The sequence below is a fragment of the Podarcis pityusensis genome (genome assembly GCF_964106645.2).
Source record: "Podarcis pityusensis genome assembly, chromosome: 17".
NCBI classification, from domain to species: Eukaryota; Metazoa; Chordata; class Lepidosauria; order Squamata; family Lacertidae; genus Podarcis; species Podarcis pityusensis.
The window spans coordinates 33836881-33859672 of NC_138042.1; the positions used below are offsets into that span (position 1 = coordinate 33836881).

General features: G+C 42.4%; 1 protein-coding gene across 1 annotated transcript in view; it reads right to left on the reverse strand.

Annotated features, from left to right (window-relative positions):
* Nucleotides 1–4506: 4506 nt before the first annotated feature.
* Nucleotides 4507–22792, reverse strand: part of TNKS (tankyrase) — a 68723-nt gene continuing 50437 nt past the window's right edge. The window contains exons 17-26 of the mRNA XM_080986735.1: nucleotides 22051–22239; nucleotides 20559–20796; nucleotides 19512–19594; nucleotides 19126–19246; nucleotides 18435–18532; nucleotides 17002–17076; nucleotides 15666–15771; nucleotides 14342–14528; nucleotides 13169–13325; nucleotides 4507–11680 (exon numbers count right to left, since the gene is read on the reverse strand). Of these exons, the coding sequence (XP_080842861.1) occupies nucleotides 11594–11680; nucleotides 13169–13325; nucleotides 14342–14528; nucleotides 15666–15771; nucleotides 17002–17076; nucleotides 18435–18532; nucleotides 19126–19246; nucleotides 19512–19594; nucleotides 20559–20796; nucleotides 22051–22239 (1341 nt within the window). The 3' untranslated portion in view covers nucleotides 4507–11593. The remainder of the gene's footprint in view (nucleotides 11681–13168; nucleotides 13326–14341; nucleotides 14529–15665; nucleotides 15772–17001; nucleotides 17077–18434; nucleotides 18533–19125; nucleotides 19247–19511; nucleotides 19595–20558; nucleotides 20797–22050; nucleotides 22240–22792) is intronic.

Here is a 22792-nt window from a genome sequence, read left to right on the forward strand (position 1 = left end):
GGATTTTGGGTGTCCTGTTTATATGGACCGCTCTCTGTGGTTCTAGAGAGGAATAAGCTACCAGCCTTGGCAAACCTGGTCCCTCCAGATGTTGGACTGCACTCCCCATCATCCCCAGCCAATGTGGCCGATAGTCGGGGATGATGGGAGTTGTAGTTCAGCAACAGCTGGAGAGTGCCAACTTGGTCAAGGCTCAGCTAGCTTATGTAGCCTCTTCTCCCTGGGTACTGCACGGCCCGATCCAATATTGGTTTCACCAGCATCTAGGGTCTCCCCCAACCTGAAATCTGTGCCCTGAAAAAATGCAGTTTTTCAAAAAAGCAGTTGGTCTAGAAGTGAAACATTTTAATCAGCTATATTGTGATCTGCTACACGTAAGCAGCAGCAAAATTAAGCAATACCTTGGTGCATCAGAGTAGCCCTCCAGTAGAGATGGAGAGGAAGACCATTTCTTGGAGGGGTAGGCAGAGTAAAATGCCTGACAATAAAAAGGCAACTTCACATTGATTCTTTGGCTCTCGGATTTCTTGATGTTTACCTTCTGTGGGGTGCAGACAAATATGGAACCACCCCTTTCCAAGAGGAGCAGGGAAGAGCAGATTCACAGAGAACCTCAGTACAGATGTTGCTGCATTGCGAGGGGATGTTGGAAATTGTGGTTTCCATGTCCAAAGACCAACATTTCCACACTTGGTACAGATGGACCGAGTATTGTGCTGTACCATTTAGTTATCTTCTGTCCATAGAGGGGAGAGTTGCACCAAGATCTCCAGCAACTTTAAGCCTGGTCCTTTCTACTACTGACATGTGGAAGAAAATTTCACAAATCAGGGCCTTTCTCAAGTAAGATGTGTTTTTTAAGTTTGATGGGTTTAGCTTCCATATTCTTAGGATGGTTTTTCTCCTAACCTTTCTTTCGTTGGGGTGTCTAGCCTAACGGTGAATGCTTACCCCACCCCCCCGAAACATGGACAAAGCTTTATTCACAAACATGGTGCATCCACTGGCATGCATCAGGTAGGGTAAAGGGGGGGACTGTGTGGCTCCCATCACCCCTGACCATTGGGCATGCTGGCTGGGGCCAGTGAGAATCCAGCATCTGGAGGGCCACAGATTTGTCTCTGAGGTTTGCATGTTGCAACTTCAAATATTGAGGCACTATTTTATTATGTGGGGCAGAAGGACAGTGTGGGTGTGTTGGTTGAATTGGATAAAATAGCAAGGAACTTTCTTCTATATCTGACCACATGGTAGTGTTGGTAGAAGCTGTGCTGTGAAGGAATATCCTGCAGTGAAAACTCCTAGGGCATAGAATCGTTCAACCCCTGGCAGTGCATTGAACCTGGCTCAATGTGGGGCTCGAATCCACAACCCTCAGATTAAAGAGTCTCATGCTCTACCGGGTTCAAGGCTATTTGGTAGAAGAAAATTCAGTAGTCGAAAATTTCAAAATCCAGTTGGATTTTGAAATTTTATTGGAACGAACAAAACGTCACAGCTGGTAAGCACGTTCTCTAGAAGTCATTGTCAGGCTGGATGCTGAAGCTGATCCCCTTTTTTTAAAAAACACACACCATAAAGCCCCACTGTTACTCAGCTCTTTCTTGTGTCTTCAAAATTCTAAAAAAAAATACGTTGCATACTTTTAAAAGGAGCTTGCAGATTACATATTTTTCCATTGCTGCTGCTTCATGTAGTGGTGAGATCATCCACAGATGATGATGATTTATTTATTGATTTTATATACCGCCCTATACCTGCAGGCCTCAGGTGGTTTACAGAATAGAATCAAAATATAAAGCCACAAAATCCATCATCAAAATAAAAACAATCCAACAACGCCCCCCCCAAAAACCCACATTTTAAAAGGGCATAGGAGAAAGGATCTGCGACGCTGACAGATGCCCTGTGTCTCCCCAATAACTCTGCCACTTCATAGTGTTCATATCAACAGGCATGGTGGAGGTGCACTAAGCTACTAATCAAAGAAAGAAACATGTTCAATATGTCTATTACCCTAAGGCTGAACTTCACCAAACTTGTATACTGCAGGGTGTAAAAGGCAGGAAGCACGGCTTGATCAGGGGTTAGCTGTGCTCACTGTGATTCTCTGAAGTGGGTCATAAGGATTCAGACCAGCCCTTCTTTGCCCTCAATATATCCGCTCCCTAAACATGGGGACTCAGTTTCACCCGTCACTCACTCATGGCTCCAGCACTGTGTACAGGAGTGCTTCTTTTCTTCAGTCCGGAACCTGCTCCTGATCAATGTCAACTGCACAAAGGCTTTCAGTAATACTTGCAATTAAGTCATTTATTTCTGAGAGTTGATAAACATCGGCCTACTTCTCCCTTTTTCCCCTCCCCTCCCCCCTTTAAATATCCTATTCCCGTTTTCATTTCCCGAACTGCTTATTTTCCTTGTGCCGCAGCTCAAAGAAAATTTTATACTTCAATTCCACCGATTGTTTTTTATTTCAATGGGACTTTCGTGCAGAAATCTAGTACACTGTGGGGCGTTTGTTCTTCTACCACATCACCTAAAAAGCAGCCTCCTCTGTATTCCAGAGAGGAGGCAACCGGAAGTAGGCCGGATCCGTAGCTGTTTTGTTGTTTCAGATGTGGTAGCCAGCTGCTGCCCTTGACCACTAGAGTGTCGAGGCCGTCAAACAAGGAACTCCCTCCCTGGGGATGCTCTGAAAGAATCTGCTGCTGCTTCCCTTTTGCACAAGCCTAGCAGAAAGCTCACTTTCTATATCCTATAGCAGACCAAAGAGGAGAGGACAAAGTTAACTTCAGTCCCAGTGCACAGGACTCTGGAATTGTGTGACTCTGTTCTTCTTGTTCATAAGACAAAAGTCCAGGCAGAGGAGGAGGTGATGGCAGACTCTTGTGGTGTCACAGGAGGAAATGGACGCATAGGAAGAAGCTACTGTGGTGCATGTTTTCTGCTCCTTGCTAGGTGTCCATTCTCTTCAAAATACTACACTATGTACAACTCCAATCTGTTGCTTAAAGTGGGGTGGGGTGAGGGGAAAGGCTTTTTTCCCCCCAATGGGATTTAGGCAACGTTAGAAAGGGGTGGAAATGCTCCCCTGCAGATTGTGTGATGGCTCAAATAAAACCTGCTGGGCTTCCCTTGGTTCCTCACATCCGTACATTCTGCTGCTACGAATGCTTCACCCCAAGTGCAAAAGCCAATTTACAGCCCCCAACCACGTGTGTACCCCTGCAAGCAAGCCTCAAGCGAGAAAGCAAATTGGTCTGTGCCCTCTCTTCTCAGCTCATCTAAGTATGGAATGATTACACTGAAGTCTTCAATTTTCAGTCCCAATGCTTTAAATCAGACTTACACCCACACCTCCTAGTTATGCTACTTGCACAGGCACTGCCCAGCTTCTTGTTCTCTCCGTGGCCAAAGGATAGGAAGCAAAGATACCTCCTTGAAAGCAGGTGGCTTAGTCCACTCACCTTTATGAATGAGCTTTTGATACACCTCCCACCAGTGCAATAGCCCAAACTCCCACCTCTATATTTTTATGTATAGGCTGTCTCAAATGCATGTGTGTGTGTTTTAGGTTATCAAGTGTTTAATTTATTGTCTGACAATGATCATTCGAAATAAATTTCCAGTAATAGTCTCCTTTCATACATGGTAATAAGAGGCTCTTTGGTCCTGCTTGGGTATGGTCTTGGAGAGGGAAAATGGCAATAGTGAACAAGCTGGTTTATTTGAAAGGAATTTGCTATTCCTCATTTTATCAATGAACCCTAGCCGACACCGGAACACAGTTTAAGGGGGATGGAATGAGGCTAAAGTGGAGAGGTGTAAAAATTTGCACCATAAAACAAAAGGCCCTTACATTATTTCTTTTGCACTTAATGTATAAATAGAAAGACCATTTACCCAGATAGTACAAAGCTGAGCTATGCTTCAGAATGCCATTTGAGTGTCAGGAAAACCAGGCACTGACTAAACTGTACAACGGGGTGAATCAACCCTATCAGCTTTAGAACTCCTGTACCTTTTAGATAACTGCTTTACTGCATATGTAATTTTCACTAAAAATAGCTGCACCTGTCATAATTCCCTCACAGTCACTATTGCAGATTAAAGATCCTTGAAGTTGGATGACTGCATTATTATATCAGCAATTCCTCCTGCAATATTTTACTACTTTATTCTGGTTTTGTTTTTTGGCTAGTCCTAGGGAGAGGCAAGGAGCCACACAAGACAAACCCTCCCACTAGCTTCTTACAGATTTATCTCTTCCTGTCTTCTGAGATTTCAGAAAGTGTTGCTCACGCTGTAGAATAAGCTGTAAGAACCAGAAAGTTTAAAAGAAATAAAGTGAGCTTGTGCATCCTATGCCACACATTGCGGCAATGTGGAAAGAATAGTGAGGTACACACAGCTCTGGCAACAACCAGCCTTCGGAGTAAGCAACTGAAGAAAGTGGTACAACCTTTGGTGCCGCCTAACACATGATAAAAACCGCCAATAACGTTTTTAAAAAGTGTGTTTATTGAATCTTAATCTGTCACAAGTACTTATAGGTCAGACATTAAGTTAAAGCACAGTAAGATCTAAGTTGTTACATTGGCTTTATGCAAAATTCCATCACATTGGTTAAGTTAAGAGACTCTAATATCCTCTTTTAGCAAGAGGGGGGGAAATAAACATCCCAGTTCCAGGTCACAAACAATGAAAGGCCATTTTGGGATTTCATATGTTCTTCTATGGCCAACAGGTATCAAGAACACAAGGCTAGCTATGCAAGCAAGTTATACAAGGGTTTTTTTTGTTTCGTTTTTTAATGCAAAGCTAGTAGTTGGTAGTGCCTATGGAAATAACTAGGTGTTAAAATTGTTAGGAGGGTTGTATACACAGGTTGATGGCTACTGCAAAGTTGCCAATTGCAAAAAAAAAAAGGAAAAGAAAGTTGAGATTGCATTGCAACAGACAAGCTTTTTAAACCCTTTACCAGTAATACTTTGAACTGAACCAGCACACACACAAATCTACCTTCTGGTCGATCAGTAAGCTACAAACAAATGAGTATTCACCGCCATAGACACATTTCAACTTCGATGCATAATTAGTCTTCTTTCTCCACCTTCACAGCAACAAACCACAAGGACCATGATAGGAAGTGAAGGTGAAAATATTACCGTCCTCTGTGATCACAGCCATATTTTCCTCCAATAAAAACGTTCTTTTTATTAATATGAAGAAAACCCAACTCTGTGCTTCACAAAACCTCTAAGCAGACATGGTGGTAACCTGGGTGAGATTCCATTCTTTAAAAAAATTAAAATTCTGCATCCAGTTTCTGCAGCTTGTCTAAATTACCGTATATACTCGAGTATAAGCTGACTTTTTCAGCACATTTTTTATGCTGAAAAAGCCCCCCACGGCTTATACTCGAGTGAGGGTCCTTTTGAGCTGCTTGTTCTTCTTCCGATGCTGCCGCCACCACTAGGTTTGTGGTGTGGTGAACCGGCTTATACTCGAGTCAATAAATTTTCCCAGTTTTTTGTGGTAAAATTAGGTGCCTTGGCTTATATTCGGGTAGGCTTATACTCGAGTATATACAGTATGTACTATGCAAATATGCATGATCTTATTTCCCATGTGTTAACTATTTCATGTAATTCTACAATTTTCCACTATTTGTTCTACCTTTGTATTAGGGAATAGCAAGGAGCTATGAAGGATACTGAAGTCCTAGCCTCAATTTATGGAAATTTTATTCAACCAGCCCTCTGACTTCAGCAGACTATCGTATTTTTCGCTCTATAAGACGCACCAGACCACAAGAGTTTTTGGAGGAGGAAAACAAGAAAAAAATATATTCTGAATCTCAGAAGCCAGAACAGCAAGAGGGATCGCTGCGCAGTGAAAGCAGCAATCCCTCTTGCTGTTCTGGCTTCTGGGATAGCTGCGCAGCCTGCATTCGCTCCATAAGACGCACACACATTTCCCCTTACTTTTTAGGAGGGAAAAAGTGAGTCTTGTAGAGCAAAAAATACGGTAATTGCCCACACAGTATAAAGCACCAGAAAACTGTTTTGGTGCAAGTGAGGTTAGCAGGAGTCCTACACCCAATATTATCCTGCAACTTTTTTCAGTGCTACTGAAGAATCACAGAATACATGCAGCTTTGCTCCTACTGGGTACAATCCTGGGGAGCCATTTCTACATATGTGAGGAACCCAACGTTAGGAGAATTCCTTTGAGAACAGTTGAAGGCTTCTGTCACTGACACTGGGTGTTGCAGCAATAACGACAAATCTAGTTCCACTTGCATGCATGAAGCCAGCTAAGAATGGGAGATTTATACTTGGGAGTGTCAGAAAGCACCAGAAGTGGTATTGATATTAGGATGCACAATAATCAGATGTATGGTGGGTGGAAACATTAGAGCTCATATTCATATGGACATTTTAACATTTGAGACCAGGATTGCTGCAAGCAAACGCAGCATAAAATGCATCAGTCTTCAGCCACCAATTTCACGGGCTCTATTCACATTCACAGCAGCCCACACACCATCGCCTGGGGAGCAGGGAAGGCTAGACTTCTCTCGCAGCAATTTTGTTTGCAATGCGAACTTCAGCGGCCATGGATACAGCTCTCACATTCAAATACTAAGGCTTCCATGTGACAGAACCGGACTGCAGCCTCTGCCCATGCTGAGAAGGCTACTGTAAATGTGAACTAAGGGAACAAACCAGCTCCATTTTATCCATCAGCCACACAAACATGGCATTTTAATTTTTCCAGTCGTTATTTAATACGTTATTAAAATGCTGCCAAGTATACTACTAAATTAAGCAGATTAACAGCACTGAAAACAGCATCCAAAGTTCCCCCCCGTGACGGGCTGTAATTCAGTTTCCTGGCAGACGCTTTGATGTGCAAGGCCGAAAATTCAACACCCTCCCCATCCATGGTGGTAAAAATATTGACTAGCTGGTGATTCGCTATCCTTTAAGTGGTACGCCAAAATCTCCTCTGCCTAATGGTAGCCCTGCTAGCAGATCCTCCTGCCAATCTCTTAAGAGCTGGAACATATACAGGCATCCCACTCCTTAATGCATGTCCTACTTGCAAGTGGCCATGTATACGTGCAGCGCTGGGTAATAATTAAATACAATCGTAGAATTCTAGAGATGGAAGGGACCCTGAGGATCATCTATTCCAACCCCCTGGAATGCAAGAATATTCAGCTGTCCCAAAAGGGTGACCGAACCTGCAACCTTGGTGTTATCAGCACCACAATCGAACCAACTGAGCTGCCCAGGCTCTTTAAATAAGTCAATTAATTAAATAATTCAATTCAAACCTGGGAATGATGGGAGGGAGTAGGAGAGACCTCATGGCTCGCAAGGAGACTCTCCCCGGAGCCTGAAGAGGACGTCAGTGAAAGCAGAGGAAGCCCTGAAGAGACTGGAGACCCAGTGGGGCGTTGTTTACGCTGCTCAGCCGCGCAGGTTAGCACAGCAGCAGCAGCAGCAGCTTTCCCTTGCGTCCTTGAGCCTCTTGCCAGCGCCAGAGCTTCAATTCTAGTTTGTGGATATTTTTGGATACAGTATTTTTGGCATGGATTGAAGAGACAGCAGCAGAGAGGGCATTTAAAGGGTGTTTACGCAATTTCACTTATGCGCATTGGGCCCCGGAATGTAACCCATGTGTAAGTGGGAAGTTGCCTGTATAAGGAAGACCCAGTACCTGATCTACTGTCCTTCTTTTGCTTTAAAGTAGGATTTTATTCCATCCTTCTTTTTGGGTCATTCCATTGCTCTAAACTGTCCCGTGGACCCGCAATAAAAAACACAACCCCTACAACAGAGGCACATGCTGCTTTATTCCTGCTGCTGGACTTAGAGCAGCTGGGGAGAGGCACAATTTAGAGTTGGAAACAGCACAGTACAGTCCAGTTCCCAGCAGCACCGTTGCTTCTATCAAAATCAGAGTCTCCTATGCCTCGTTTAAAGCAAACAAAAAATGCATACACATCCTCACCACTTCAGGAGTTCAAATCATAGCTCGTGGAATATTCATGTTTTGCCCCAAGATCATGAGGCCCAGATAATTTAGCCAGAAAAGAGGGACTTGCCATCTTTTATTATCCCACCCTCTTAAAAAAAAAAACACCTGCTACAATTTGTCAGGGTTCCCTGGAAAGAGGAAACAGCTATTCTTAGAGAGTTCATTGAAAACATTTTTTTTATGGTGCAGATCTCTTTTCTACCAAATATTCAACGTGACATTAAAAAAAGGCAAATTCTGCAAATGACGTTTTGTTTCTTGCAAACCCCATTTTCGGCAAACAAATTAACCTTGCTGCTGTAGCAGCAACATACCAGTCACTGAAATGGTGTGACTTGGGGCATCCAAAAATAATCACCATGGGCTTTGTCACACATTTACATCTGCAGCTATATACTAAAAAATGTAGAATGCAATGTGATAAATGTCTCGTTCGCCAAGACATGCATCATACAAGTACATCTGTCAGGGATCTGCAGATAATGCAATGGCATTATATAATGTTGTGTTTCTATAATGTTGTGACTGAGGTCTGTTAACTAAATTCTGAGGTCTCTCAACCCAGTGAGTCAGCCCTCACTCCCGTGAACTAGTAGCCCTCGTTCCCAGGGCAGGATGAAGCTAATAAATTGTGCAATGTTTATAGCATCTTCTTGATCCATCCTGTAAGGAGTGGTTTTTGGGTTTTTTTACCCAATGGCCAAGGAGATACTGCATTTATTTAAATATAACACAATTCTTGTTACTTCGACTTCACAGTTGGAAGGAAGGAGTGTGCTTATGCCCAAAGCTCTTACCAGGCCTTCTCCCCAGAGCAAGTAAGAAGTTGTACTGAAATAATTACTATGGAATTTATTCTGAAATAAGAGGGTTTAGGAATCCAGTCTGTGAGTTCTTTGGGGCAATACCAGCTCCTGTATGAGAGAAAGGTGGCTATCATTTTATTCTGAAGGACAGTAAACACCAGGTGTGCATTTCATTTTTCTAAGACTATCCATGTTAGGCTTTGAGATCTCTGAAGACTTGGAGCAAACATGCAATGCGTATTTTTCAAGGTCCGACCAAGAAAGGGTTAACAGAATCACGTAACTACAAGACAAAAGCCACTGCAAATGGAATTCCTCGTACAGCACCTTTTACTCTGCACAAAACATCAGTTACAAAACACGGGCAGTTTAAAAGATCGGGGCCATAGTTTGAGAATCTGGCTGTTAGGACTCAATATGAAATCTGAAACATCCATTAGGTGAACTCGCACACTGGAGGAGAAAGACAATCACAGAACTGGGACTTCTCTCTCCCGAGAGAAAGGAACACTGAACTTCCACATCCAAGTTAACCATTTAACTTAACTATGAAGTACGGCTGGGTTACGACTAACAACTACGTGAAGCTGGCGGAAAAGTCTTTTAGCTTGCAATGCAGTTGCCATATCCCCCCAGCTATGCTTAAAAACATAAATCCCAACATGAATGGTAATCAGAATGCTAACAGTGAAGCCCCAACATGCCTTCTTAATTAAAAGAAAAACTATTTTGGTCAGCTTTGGCCTTCAAAGTCCTACACTGTAAGCCAACAAACCCAACGAGACTTAAGTGGCCATGGACAACAGAAGCAAAGGGAAAGGTTCACAGTTGTCAAAGCTTGTTTCATCTGGTCTCTCTTAATATTAGAAGTCATTTCGTCAGCTTGAATCAAGTACTGATCTTGACCAATGTCAAAGTCTACATGATTATTATTGGCAAAGACATTTTTTCCAAAAGGTTTTTTGGGTTTTGTTCTTGTGCTTGCTGTGTCAGCAGGTAAGATTTTTTGCCACCATTTCCAAGCAGATGCCAGTATATGTTGTAAAATAATTGCCACAGTCTGCTGTTGTTACTCTAAAGAAATAATCATAATAAAACCTTTAATGGAAGAACTGTAATTTGAGCAATTCAACCTTCTTTGGCTGTTGACCTCCTCAGACTAAAGATTTTACAAGGTTGTATTTCTACAACAAACACTGCAATCTCTCTGTTACATATCCTATTTATAAACCTCTATTGCTACTTAATTTTCAACTTCTTCCTTTCTCCCCTAAAGCTATTTTGCATTGTTGTTTTTTTTAAAAAAAGTTGCTTCTCTTGGAAAAATTATTTTTTTTGTCGCTAGACGTCTGAAAATAGACAGGTGGGTCACAAAGAGGCTTCTTCACATACAAACAAGATTTATGGGGACAAATTTAATGGAGGGAAAATAACTGTCAGGCTTCTGGGATTAGATAAATGCAAATACACTACTTGATCAATTGGTGCTTTAAAAAAAAAAACCCGCACAATTTGCATGTCAGAAGACAGTTGCTGATACAGCACGTGACTGAGACCGTCGGCAATGTAACAGTTTAGAATTTATTCTGGCTGTAAGCTTAAGGACAATTTTCACTTTCTCACAGCCCCTGTGTGGGAAAGATTTTTTTCTCTTGGATTGTACCAATGGCGGGCTCCTGGCTCACCCCTTCCCCCCCCCCCTTACTGGCTTGTTTTCATGGAGAGAACTACATGAGATGTCCAGTTCAAACAACCACTGGGGCTTTTGTTCACTTGCTCATTTCTCCCTGTGTTGTTAAGCGCTGGGATGGGCAGAAGGAGCAGTATCAAGGCCCATTGCTTGATCTCTTTCCAGAGAGAAAGCGATGACTGAAACATGCCATTAAACACAGGTTCCTCTGGCAGATTTATCCGTTTGTGTTCATCCTAGCAAAGTAACTCATACATTTCAAGGACAGGGGTGTTTTTAAAATGAGGTTGCTACATGAATACTAGTATGAACTCCTCTTATCGAAAGAGGAACTCAAGAAGGTCAAAAGGACAGGTTTCTACCCTGAAACTACGCTTCTAGTAACATAAAAAAAGAAGAGTTCATAAAAAGTGCAAAAAGAATCCCAAACCAAAGAACTAGATCTCTAACACCTTCTTGGACAAGAAATTCCTATTGCATTGTTCATTGATTTTAGTCAATTTGACTTTGTGCAAAAAATATCCTCAAGAAGGGCCTGGCTCATTTTCGTAACACAGTGGGCAGGGGGGTGGGGGGTGTAAAATAAATAGCCAACTAAGGACTTTTCGAAAAGACAACCAACTCTGAAAAGGCGGCATGGGTTCAATACAAGCTATGCACACATCACACAACCAGAGCAGTGGCGTCAGAATTTATTTTTAAAAATATGGTCTGGACCTAGCCCTGCTTGTTAAATAATGTTCCCAAACACCCAGATTGAAGCAATGATGTCGTCACACACATGGCAACTGCAGGGAAAGTGAGCCTGAGATATGTTGTTAAAAGGCAAACCTTTGTAAACATTTCCTCAAAAGGAATAGTAGCAATTGAGTACGTATCCGTTACTCACATCTGTTTATAGAGCAATGCTTTATAAAACACATACAGCTTAGTTCCAGGGTGACAAGCATTTCATAAAACGTTGATGTTTTGAAACTAATGTCATCCATCCAGTCCGTAAGTTATTAAAGTCATCTGATTTGTTTCACCAAAACAGCATTTACTAGGTCTTCTGCTCTGCGGCCGTTGCTGTCTGTGAGGGAGTATCTGGCTTTACAATTTGGTATGTAATCAGATACTCGGGGTAAGCCTAAGAACAAGAAGATAAATACAAATACAAATAAATTATGCATTTCAGAGGTTCAGAAAGAAATCACATTTCAGCCCATTTATTCCACCCCTCCCTATGATGCTGCTGATGATAATGATGATGATGATGTATTACTTGTAACCTGCACATCTGGCTGGGTTGCCTCAGCCACTCTAGGTGGCTTCCAACAGAATACAACCCTTTTCCAGTGTACTGCAACACTATGTCCATGTTCATAAGGCATCCATCACCCCTCCAGACATTGCATCCTCTATCTGGAAGATGTTCCCTCCATGCTGCTCACCATAGTTACCAGATGCCCATTTCCCCCTCCTGCAAAAGGCCGCAGGAGCCCTCTCACCCACGGCCAGTTCCTAAGCTCTTCCTTTTCTTCAGAAAGAAACTACCATCTGAACAAGTGCTACTAAAGAGAAAGGGCAGAGCGTTAAGAACTGAATGTCAAAAGGGCATGGGAGGTTGAAAGCTACGTTTTAGACGTTAGGCTTTCTAAAGCATCCACCACAATGGCAGCTGCTGGTCCAGGAAGTCGCTTGGAGTCTTTTTTCTGTCCAATGTTCAGAGCTGGTAGGCGAGCGACACTATTTTGCCTCCTGCAAGCAGCACGCTGGGACTTCTTTATCACATTCATATCCCCGCCTTCCTCTGAGAAGCTCAGGGTGGTAATACAGGGAAGTTACCCAATTTCAACATTGCATCATAAGACAGAGGGGGAGTGCCTGGCCCAAGGACCAAGAGAGAGAGTTTTCCGGGGGGGGGGGAGGCTTTAAAAAATGCCACTGAATATGAATCAGTGAAACAGATGGAATGAAACCCAATGAAATGTTTTTGTTTTACCACAGGTAAATGCTCAAATGTTCCAGTGGCAAAGAGATCTCTCTTGTTGCATGTATTATAAAACAATTTGGATCTTTTAGGAGCCTTTAGGGTTACCAGGCAGGGTTGACTATATTTTTTGGGGGGTAGGAATGGAACAAATTCCTATGCCCCACAAATACCACAGAGATGCATTTTAAATAAAAGGACACATTCTACTCATGTAAAAACAGGCTGATTCCCGAACAGTCAGCGGGCCAGACTGAGAAGGCGATTGGGCCGTATCTGGCCCCCGGGCCTTAGTCTGCCTACCCATGCTTTACGCATTTGTGGCAGGAAACATGTAGCAATCACGTCTGCTTTGTGAAGCGTGAAAGGCACATGTGTCTTTAAACATCCATATATATATATATATATATATATATATATATATATATATACACACTGGCCAACCAAGACAGCAAACTATAAATGTGCTGCGGGAAACAGCATTGTCACTCTGACGGTACACTCAGTGGATGAGCTTGCTGCGCAAAGCATGAGGCAGCCCAGATGGACTTTAGTGACACATAGGCAGTGCGCATCAGTTGACTGGTACAGTCAATTAGCACATCAATCACCCAGCTGTACAGAAGCACCACGTACACTGCTTACCTGTTCTCCTCTATAGATAACATACTCAGCATATGCAAGTCCATTGACGCTTGGCCGGCCAATGACTGAATGATGCCCAGGAGGGGCATGGGCCATTTTCATGGTGCTAAACTGCAAGAAGGATTTCCCCAGCGTCACACGACAAAAGAGCATTTGCCTGAAAGGGGGAGGAAAACAAGATGAGCAAAGGCAATGTCACTAGCAGGAAAGAAGGAATGCTTGGGATGAGAAGAAGAAGAAGAAGAAGAAGAAGAAGAAGAAGAAGAAGAAGAAGAAGAAGAAGAAGAAGAGTAGTTTGGATTTGATATCCCACCTTTCACTCCCCTTAAGGAGTCTCAAAGCGGCTCACATTCTCCTTTCCCTTCCTCCCCCACAACAAACACTCTGTGAGGTGAGTGGGGCTGAGAGACTTCAGAGAAGTGTGACTAGCCCAAGGTCACCCAGCAGCTGCAGGTGGAGGAGCGGAGATAGAACCCGGTTCACCAGATTACGAGTCTACCGCTCTTAACCACTACACCACACTGGCTCCAGTGTGCAGCTACCTGAAACTTCTTAAGCTATTTACTTTGAATGCCCAAAGTTCTTAGAGCAGTCAAAAGTTGTATTTTAGGCTGCATTTGTACAGGCTTTCTGGCTTACTATAGGTTATCTAGAAATGGCAACATGCTCTCACATGCTGCCCAATTGCTTTGCGTGAAAAGCCACAACTAGCAAGCCAACAATAATCCATGGCTTCAGAGTGGTTAGCCAACGACACATCATGACTAAATTTTTACTGAGGTGAAAAAGAATTCAGATTTCCCCTGTTTCAGGATTCATGATTGAAGGGAGAAATAAGATGGCTAACCTAGGAAAGCAGGCATGGCTAAGGAGCAGATCTGATGAAAGTCCTGTGTCAATAACTAGCTCCCCAAGCTGTGTCTACTTGCATGTTGGACTACGGCCAAAGTGGCAGTGAAGCCAAAACTTTGTTATCAGCGGTTTTATTTAGTACACAGAATTTGTCAGTGTGCACAACAGAAACATTTCTCCGGGTGAAAGACCTGACAAGTTTAAAGCATTTCCTTCTATTTCCAGTTTGATGCTCAACCAGCACTTTTCCTCCCAAGAACTCTTAAAGAAAAAAAAAATTACATTTGGCTGACGGGGTGATACAGGTCACCAGAAACCCACCTGTGGCAGATGTAGCACGATCTGTCTTTATGCGTGGGGCAACCTGTGCCTCCCCCAATTCCATATACGTATTGGTTACTTTTAGAGGAATTTTCTGCAAAGTAAATCCCAGCTCCAAACATGCCTCCAATGTATGCGTGCCTTTCATCAAATCCTTTGTGAATAATAGCATTAATAAAAGGGGACCCTGGAACAGAACGTAAAACACGTTGCTTATGCATGTGGTATACAGCCTCCATGTTCAAATGCAAATTAATTAAATCAAATTCGGAAGCAATGTACAAATGGGTAAGAAACTGCACTGGAGATTTTCAAGTACATATTTATGATTTCCATATATATATGAGGAAACGGCAAGCTCCCTACTTCAAATTTTGCTGAATATACACAAAAACAAAGCCGTCTAGCTTTGTAAGCCATTCTCTGGGATTAGATAGCACTGTCACTTACAGCCAGAGTTCTGAATTTCTACTGATTAAGTTGTTGGACAAACCACCAGTGTTGGAAAGAGTTTGGGCTTGTTTGCAAAGAAAGAAGGAAGGCTCTTCTCCCCCTCCCCACACACTTGTACAATAGAAATATAGTCATTCATACTACATGGCTAATACTAAGGCTCAACCAATCCCTTTCTCTGATAGAGACTGCCAGGGGCGTATAGGAAATCTCTGAACACCACCAGCACCAACATGGACTTCTGATCCTTTTCAACATCTGCCACCAATGAGCAATAACATTTGTTAAACTCTCCAGAATCTTTGGCAAGCTCCTTTGACTCCAGTGGTAGGGTGCCTCTTCCATCATTTTCCCTAGCACCCTACTTTTAACTAACAGAGGAAGAACTGGGGGTGAAGAAATGATGTCGAAACAGAAAACTAATGTCCATTAATTTCAATGGGCCTGCTGTGTGTGAGACTAACACTGGATACAACCCAAAGGGAACAAAAAACACAATTTATGGATTGAAGTTACAAGAAAGGAAATTCTGATGAAACATCAGGAAGAACTTTCTGCAATAAGAGCTGTTTGACAGCGGAACAGACTCCCGCGAGAGGTGGCGGGCTCTCCTTCCTTGGAGATTTTTAAGCAGAGGTTGGATGACCACCTGTCATATATGAAGTAGCTCAGATTCCTGCATTTCAGGGGGTTGGACTAGATCAGGCTTCCTCAAACTCAGCCGGCCAGATGTTTTCAGACTACAATTCCCATCATCCCTGACCACTAGTCCTGCTAGCTAGGGATCATGGGAGTTGTAGGCCAAAAACATCTGGAGGGCCGAGTTTGAGGAAGCCTGGACTAGATGACTAGATGAGGCAAGGCTACTCACCATGAAATAACATGCGTTCATTGTGGTGGTTATGGTTTTCTTCTGAGACTTCTTTCTGTCTATGACAGAATCTCTCCCTCAGCTTCTTATTCACCACCTTTTGAATCTTTAAAAGGATAAAAGATAAGCAATAACTGAACCAGAGAAACAGAACTCCAGATAAACTATTTCCATATAAACTGACATTTTAAAAATATGTGGGATTACCTTAAATAAAAGAAAACAGTATTACTAAATATAAGGGAGATCTTAGGGCTAGCTCTCTTTGTGTGACACTCCACTGAATGAAAGAGAGGAGAGGTAATTTTTCCTGCAATCCCATGAAAAGGCGCTCCAGAGAATTGGGGGATCCTTCAGAAAAGGAAGGGGAAGTGGTACTCAGAGCTGCAGCAGGAACTGGTGAAAACTGCACCCCCCCCATCCTTCCTCCAGTGGGAGCCTCTGTTGAATTTGGGTCACGTGCACAAACAATGGGAGGCATTATAATAATTATCCCCTTTTGTAGCCTTGTATAACAAGCTGCAGCTTCACCCATGATTCCTCCAGAAGAGAAATACTTAACACTCTCTGGAGAATGTATGTTAGTAGATTAAGTACAATGTAGTATAATTCAGAGAAGAAATGGCTTGGACCAAAACACATTTAGCCCCAAGGAGAAAAGGCATATGGCAACATTATTCCACCAGGTTTCAAAGGCTGCTGTGGCACTCTTTCTAAACTGGAAAAGCAGTGGGTGCTGCTGCAGGTCTCTTATCTTTAAAGCGGATAAAGGCAGGGGCAACAAGCACTCTGATATGGAAAATGAGCACCATTGAACTGGTTTCTCCCAACCTTGAAGGGTCATAAGCAGGCATCCCCAACCTGCAGCCCTCCAAAAGTTTTGGCCTACAACTCCCATGATCCCTAGCTAACAGGACCAGTGGTCAGGGATGATGGGAATTGTAGTCCAAAACATCTGGAGGGCCGCAGGTTGGGGATGCCTGGTCATAAGACGCAAATGAAATAAGGTCAGAAGGAGCACTGGGTGTGATTACTTATGAAGATCCTGAACTGGAAATATATTAGCCTCGTGAATATATGGCTAAACTAAATCACCTGCTTGTGCTCCCTTTTCACCTGCTTCCTTAATTATGGCCCCAGTCTAAAAGGTCAGTATAAACAGTAATGTAAAGGCTTTCTGTTCAAAGCTGCTGCTCAAATTCTCAACAGTACTCCATTCCTACGATCGCTTTATTTAGAGGACCTAAGGGTCTTCTATCCTGCTAGGCAAGGATTTCTTTATTAGCAAAATTGGTAGCTGTTTCATACGAAGGCTTTCAAAGTCATTGACACTTACCCTGATGACATTATACCTGTTGAAGATCCCCCCGGCATTGCCACCATCTCTGTGTTCCCTGATGGTACTCTGCATCTGTAAAACAGTCAAGTGGTAAGACACCCAGAAGGGGACATCTCAGAAATACTGCCCGCATCTTAATCTGGTGTTTACATCTATTGCCTTTTACGTTCTGTGACTGTGTGGAGGGGGAAAACAAATACAGAAGCAGTGTTTATCTTCCCAGCTGAGAGAGGCAAGCTGTGAATAAACCATTCTTGCTCTTCTTCCTATCCTTCTGAGGAAGGAGGCAGAAATGGAAAAGAGAAAGGTAGGTATTTCTGCAATTTTTTTTCTTTCTTCAGTAAAAGAATGAATAAGAGATAGTGATGCCCGCAGTCTTGTTTGTTACAGAGAAGGAACTTTCCCATTCACCTGATCCATGCCCAGTATAATCTGGAAAGGAGGCATGTTTCTGAGTTGCTCACATCCTCATTTCATGCACCTCCTTCAATTAATATAAGCTCCTATCTGCTCCCAACAAGCTTCAACCCCTCGTGGGGCTGTAAGGGCATCTAACCAGATGAGCACAGCAGATAAAGGGTTGAATACTGTTTCCCTTTAGTGAATGAGAACTTGAACTGAGTCATGGGCACTGAGAAACCTATCAGGCTTACCACTACTTGCTCCCCTGTAACCTTGTTGAGAGCGGGTAGATAAACTTTTATTCACTGAAGGAATTCTTTCTTTTTCATATCTAGAGACCATCTTGGCTGTGAGTCCTGGAAGACCTGCTTCCTGCCTGGTAGGGCTTTTTCTACCTGGCCTAGGAGGGCAGGGCCCTGAATAACTCCAGCTACAAATGTATTAACAACAAGAAGTTATCCAGCAGCCTTAGCATTTGGAGCATTTAAAACATAAGACATAGTAATTAGGAATGCTCATTTTATCTCTAGAGGGTGAGAAACACAAAGCATTCAACATAGCCCTTAAGCCACGGCATGTTTAAAGTACAACTACACAGGTTTTGGAAACAAGAGGTACAAAATTAACCCTAGGATATTTTGCAACTCTATCAGCACAATACAAACTGTATTTACAAACACAGATAGGCTCCTGTCTGCCAATGGAATTTTCCTCCAGGAAAAGATGGATTCAAGTGTATAAAGGGAGAAACAAAATTTCACACCACAACCTTCCATCCCCATGTGTTGCTCTGTGTTAAACTACTTGTGTCTTTCAGGAAATTATTTTGCGTCCCACATTGCAACAGACAGGTATAAAGTACCTATTTCAGAAGGTTTAGGTAATTAGTAAATTAAATTACTAGTTCCTCTACTGAACGATCAGGTGATCGCCAACTTTCAGTTCTCTATATGGTGTGGAAGCACCCTTAAGAAGTTTAATACATTCACGAATGAGTCAGTCCCAAATGTCTTTACAGATATAATTACCTCTTCTTCCACAGATTGATACTCTTTGTCGTCAGGAGCAAGGTCTATCAGGATAGTTCCCTGGCTGACACAGTGAAAAGTCAAATAAGGATTGGTGCCTGAAATACAGAACATGCACATTGAAATACTGCATCCATTCTACAAGTAATTTATATTCCACAGCCCTCAATTCTCTTGATAATACATAACTGCACAAGACCTTAGCCAATGCATGTAACATGCTGACTCCCTGACCACCGTTAAGAGAAAGGGCTTTGGAAATAGGTTGGCATGGTGGTTCCTTGGGACCATAAGAGGAATTGCTGTTTAGAAGGCGCATGGGAAGGGTTGGTGACAAGCGGCGCTTCTGACACTGTGGCAATAGGAATAGCTTGATTTTGTGTGAGATTCGGGTCATGACTTAGGCATGAAGATAAAACCCTCTCATTTCATTTGCATTTTTAAAAAGAGGTTTATATTTTATTCTGATGCTCTTTTCCTTGTTGCCTTCAAGTCCATCAGGCAAAACTGCTGTGCTCAAGCCTGAGGTTCTCTAACAGATTAGGCTACAAAAATGAATAGATAAAGTTCCTAGATCGCTCATTACCTAAGGACCTTACTGAAAGATTTCTATAGTATACGAAGGATGGAGCTTACTGTTTGTAGACAAAGCTCCAATTGATTTTGATGCAGGATGCTTTAGCAGACTCACCTTGCTGCCCACCTAGAAGTCTCTCTACACCTTTTATTAACTTATGACGATGCCCATAGGCATTGATGCCAATTTCTTTCAGCTCCTCATGTCCCATGTCTGCCAGTACATCCAACGTAATCTGAGAAGCACAGAAAAGAACAAAAATAAGTATTTTACGTTAGGACAGGGATCTATCTTTTTTACTGATTTACCCCTACTGAAATGAATGGGAAAGTAAAACTACCAATGCCTATGCTGATTGGAAACTAAAGTCCAAAGGCCCCTGCACACACAAAACTAGCTGCATCAGTTCCTCCAATCTTAGACAGTATCTCCTACTATTCTAGGTGTATTATAAGACTAAAAAATAGTGGAGCACTACTTTGGAGCGCGCAGGATCTTACCTGTTCTGTTTCAAAGATATCCCGAAGATGTTCCAGACCAAGACTCTTCAGGAACTGACTGATGTTCATGTCAAGTCCAACAACTACAATAAGAGACACAGCAGTGTGTTTTTCACAAAAGGATGCAAACACATACCGAACAATGTACCAGACATCAATTGCAAAATGCAATTTTTAAATGCAAAAACTAATCCATCTTTGAGAAAACTTTCATTGAAAGTAGATTGAGGGGGAGAAACCTAAATATGAAGAATTATTAAGGAATTCAGATGAAGACTAGGTGTATTTCTGCTGAGGTTTTTTTTCTACAAAGTGGATTCCAAAAGCAGGTTCAGAAACTTTGATTCACAGTTTGTGACATTTAAACTGTTAAGTATAGGTTAATGCTACAGAATACTTTTGAAAGAAAACTAAGCAACTGCTTCTTTTATAAGGAATTGCATGTTCAATGCTTCCTGCCTGCTTTTCTATCAGTATCACCCTATGATACTGCATCACTTGCATGAGGAGGCCACTCATAACTGTCAATAGTTAAACTACACAAATGTATTAATCCCCTCTTAACGATCACCACTATTTCTAAAGCCTTACAACTTTGGTTATATTTTCATGTATTCCTTTCTACAAGTCAAACTTCCACTATAGGCCGAAACAAACAAACAAACAAACAGAACACATCTTTCACTAATTAGAAATATAAAAAAAACCCCAGGAATCAATTGCTAACAAAAAGTCAGGAAGATTATTGATTCAAAATGAAATTTCATTTGATTAAATCCTTGGACTCTGTAATTTATTTTACAGCTGGACCAAATAACGAAGCAAATTTATTAGGATAATGTGAGAGATTACAGTAGTCACAGTGCAATCCTACATATATTTGTTTTTACTGTTGTAAACTGCTTTGATACATTTTTGTGATACAGCGATATATAAATATTTTTATGAATAAATATAAATAAGTCCCACTAGGTACCAGGGGGCTCACTCCCTAGTCAGTGTGCACAGGATTGCAGCCTGAGTGTTTCGCGCTGTCAGCAAACTTACCTTCTCCTTCTTTTCTTTCTGTTCCTGCTGCTCCGTCACCGGCATTGGATGCCCCTCCCACTGCTATTTCTGCCAGAGGTCCTGCAAGGTTGTCTATGCTGCTGGCAGCAGAGAGACAGGATGGAGTTGATGCTGGCGAAATGATAGAGGCACTAACAACAGTAGCCTGAGGTTTAAAGCAGGTTGGCAAGGCCTCTGGGGGCATCGCATCTATCAGCAAGGCTCGAATATCATCAGCCTGAAAACATGAAAATCACATATACAAAAAAGTAATAATTAGAACCAGCGTTCAATTGTTTCTTGAAGATGTACCCTGATTAGATAATTTTTATTTCAATATTCGAGCTGTTCTTTAAACTGGCATCGCTTGTGAATGTTAAATACCATCAGCCCTGGAAACCAAATTTGGAAGCATTAAGTTCTGCTGTTTCGAAACTGAGATTATTTTTACGCATGTTCACATTTCAGGTGCCATCACTTGGTTTTTAAAGTTCAATATAAAAGTTCAAGGAGCAGGGTCAAAATCTAATTTAAGGTGGAAAGCAATCGTTCAATAGTAACCAAATGAATGAACACATCGTGAATTTGCCTGGACGAAATGATGGGTTTACAAACAAAGATGCACAATCTGTATAAGATTCATAGTTCTGCCTGCTCTTCATGTAAAACAAGATAATTGTAGTATAATGAATCATGTGCTGGATTTGGGCTGGAGAGAAGTAGGCCCAGGTCCCTACTTAAGTCTTGAAACTCACTATGAGGTTTACCTGACCTTGCAAGGTTGTTTGAGGGGATAAAATTGGGCCAACTTTACATATGCCACCCTGAGCTCCTTAACAGAAAGGTCAGGATATAAATGTGGCTGATTAGCGTATTTTTTGCTTCATAAGACGCACTTTTTCCCTCCGAAAAAGTAAGAGGAAATTTTGTGTGCGTCTTATGGAGCGAATGCAGGTGGGAGGCAGGCGGGAAAAGCCCACAAGAGCCACACACACGATCTGCGCGGCTCTTGCAGGCTTTTGCGGGAGATGGGGGGATTCCCCCACCTCGTAGAAAAGCTCACAGGAACCGTGCACCCTTTAAAGAGCGTGCGGCTCTTGGGGGCTTTTCCCCAAGGAGGGAGAAGGAAAAGCCCCCAAGAGCCGCACACACACTCCATGCGCTCTTTAAAGGGAGAACGGCTCTTGGGGAAGATTTAGCCGCGCGCAGCCTCTCCCGGGCAGGCTCCCCTTCCCTGGGAGAGGCTGCGTGCAGCTAAGCCAGAAGCTAGGACAGCCAGCAGGATCACTGCGCTGCGATCCCGCTGGCTGTCCTGGTTTCTGGGATTCAGAATATTTTTTTTCTTGTTTTCCTCTTCCAAAAACTAGGTGCATCTTATGGTCTGGTGCGTCTTATAGAGTGAAAAATATGGTAAGTGAAAAGCATGCTACTGTACTAGTTAGTGATCTGCAGCAAAGAAATAGCTGCTGTTTCTTTTTCAGAATGGACTTACTGTAGCTAAATCCAAAGGTGTCTGGCCTTCTTGGTTCTTCATCGTTGGATCTGCTCCGTGAGCTAGAAGTAGGGCACACAGCTGCGTCCTTCCTTTTTGTGCTGCTTCATGCAATGGTGTAAATGCCCATTTATCTGTGGCATTTACACAGGTATTGTACTTAATCAGCAAAGCAGCTATATCCACATGCTGCCGGCGGGGCGAGAGAGAGAGAGAGAAAGAGAGATAAAAAAAGAGAGTAGAATAGCAAGCAGGCATTACCCATAAAGGAAGTGCAAAAGGAAGCATTCTTAAATGATGGGTTATGCATTTATAAGTCTTGGATGGATGGACGTATTAAGTGCTGGAAGCTCCTTAACATACTTGCAGTATACTGAGGCTCCTGCAGTTCTTCAGTTACCTGGAGTTTCCCTAAAGTGGGCTTTTCTTAGTTGCAATCAATAAGCAAGCCTTTTTCCATTTCTACATAGGAAGATGGGAGCAGAAGAAATTGAAAAAGGCTTGCTTATTGATTGCAAATATGAAACAAAGGGAGCAGGATAAGGTAGAACTCCCCTAATACTTTGATCTGGATTTCACCAGTCCACTGGCAAATACTGATGACTATTTATCAAGGGGTAACTTAGCATGGTAGTCATGTGACCACTAGAAAACAGTCATGTGCATTTTTCTGCCACGTCGTGCAAAGAATCATCATTCCCCTGCTGCTCAGTTTTTTGGCCAGGTGCAAAATTCTCACCCC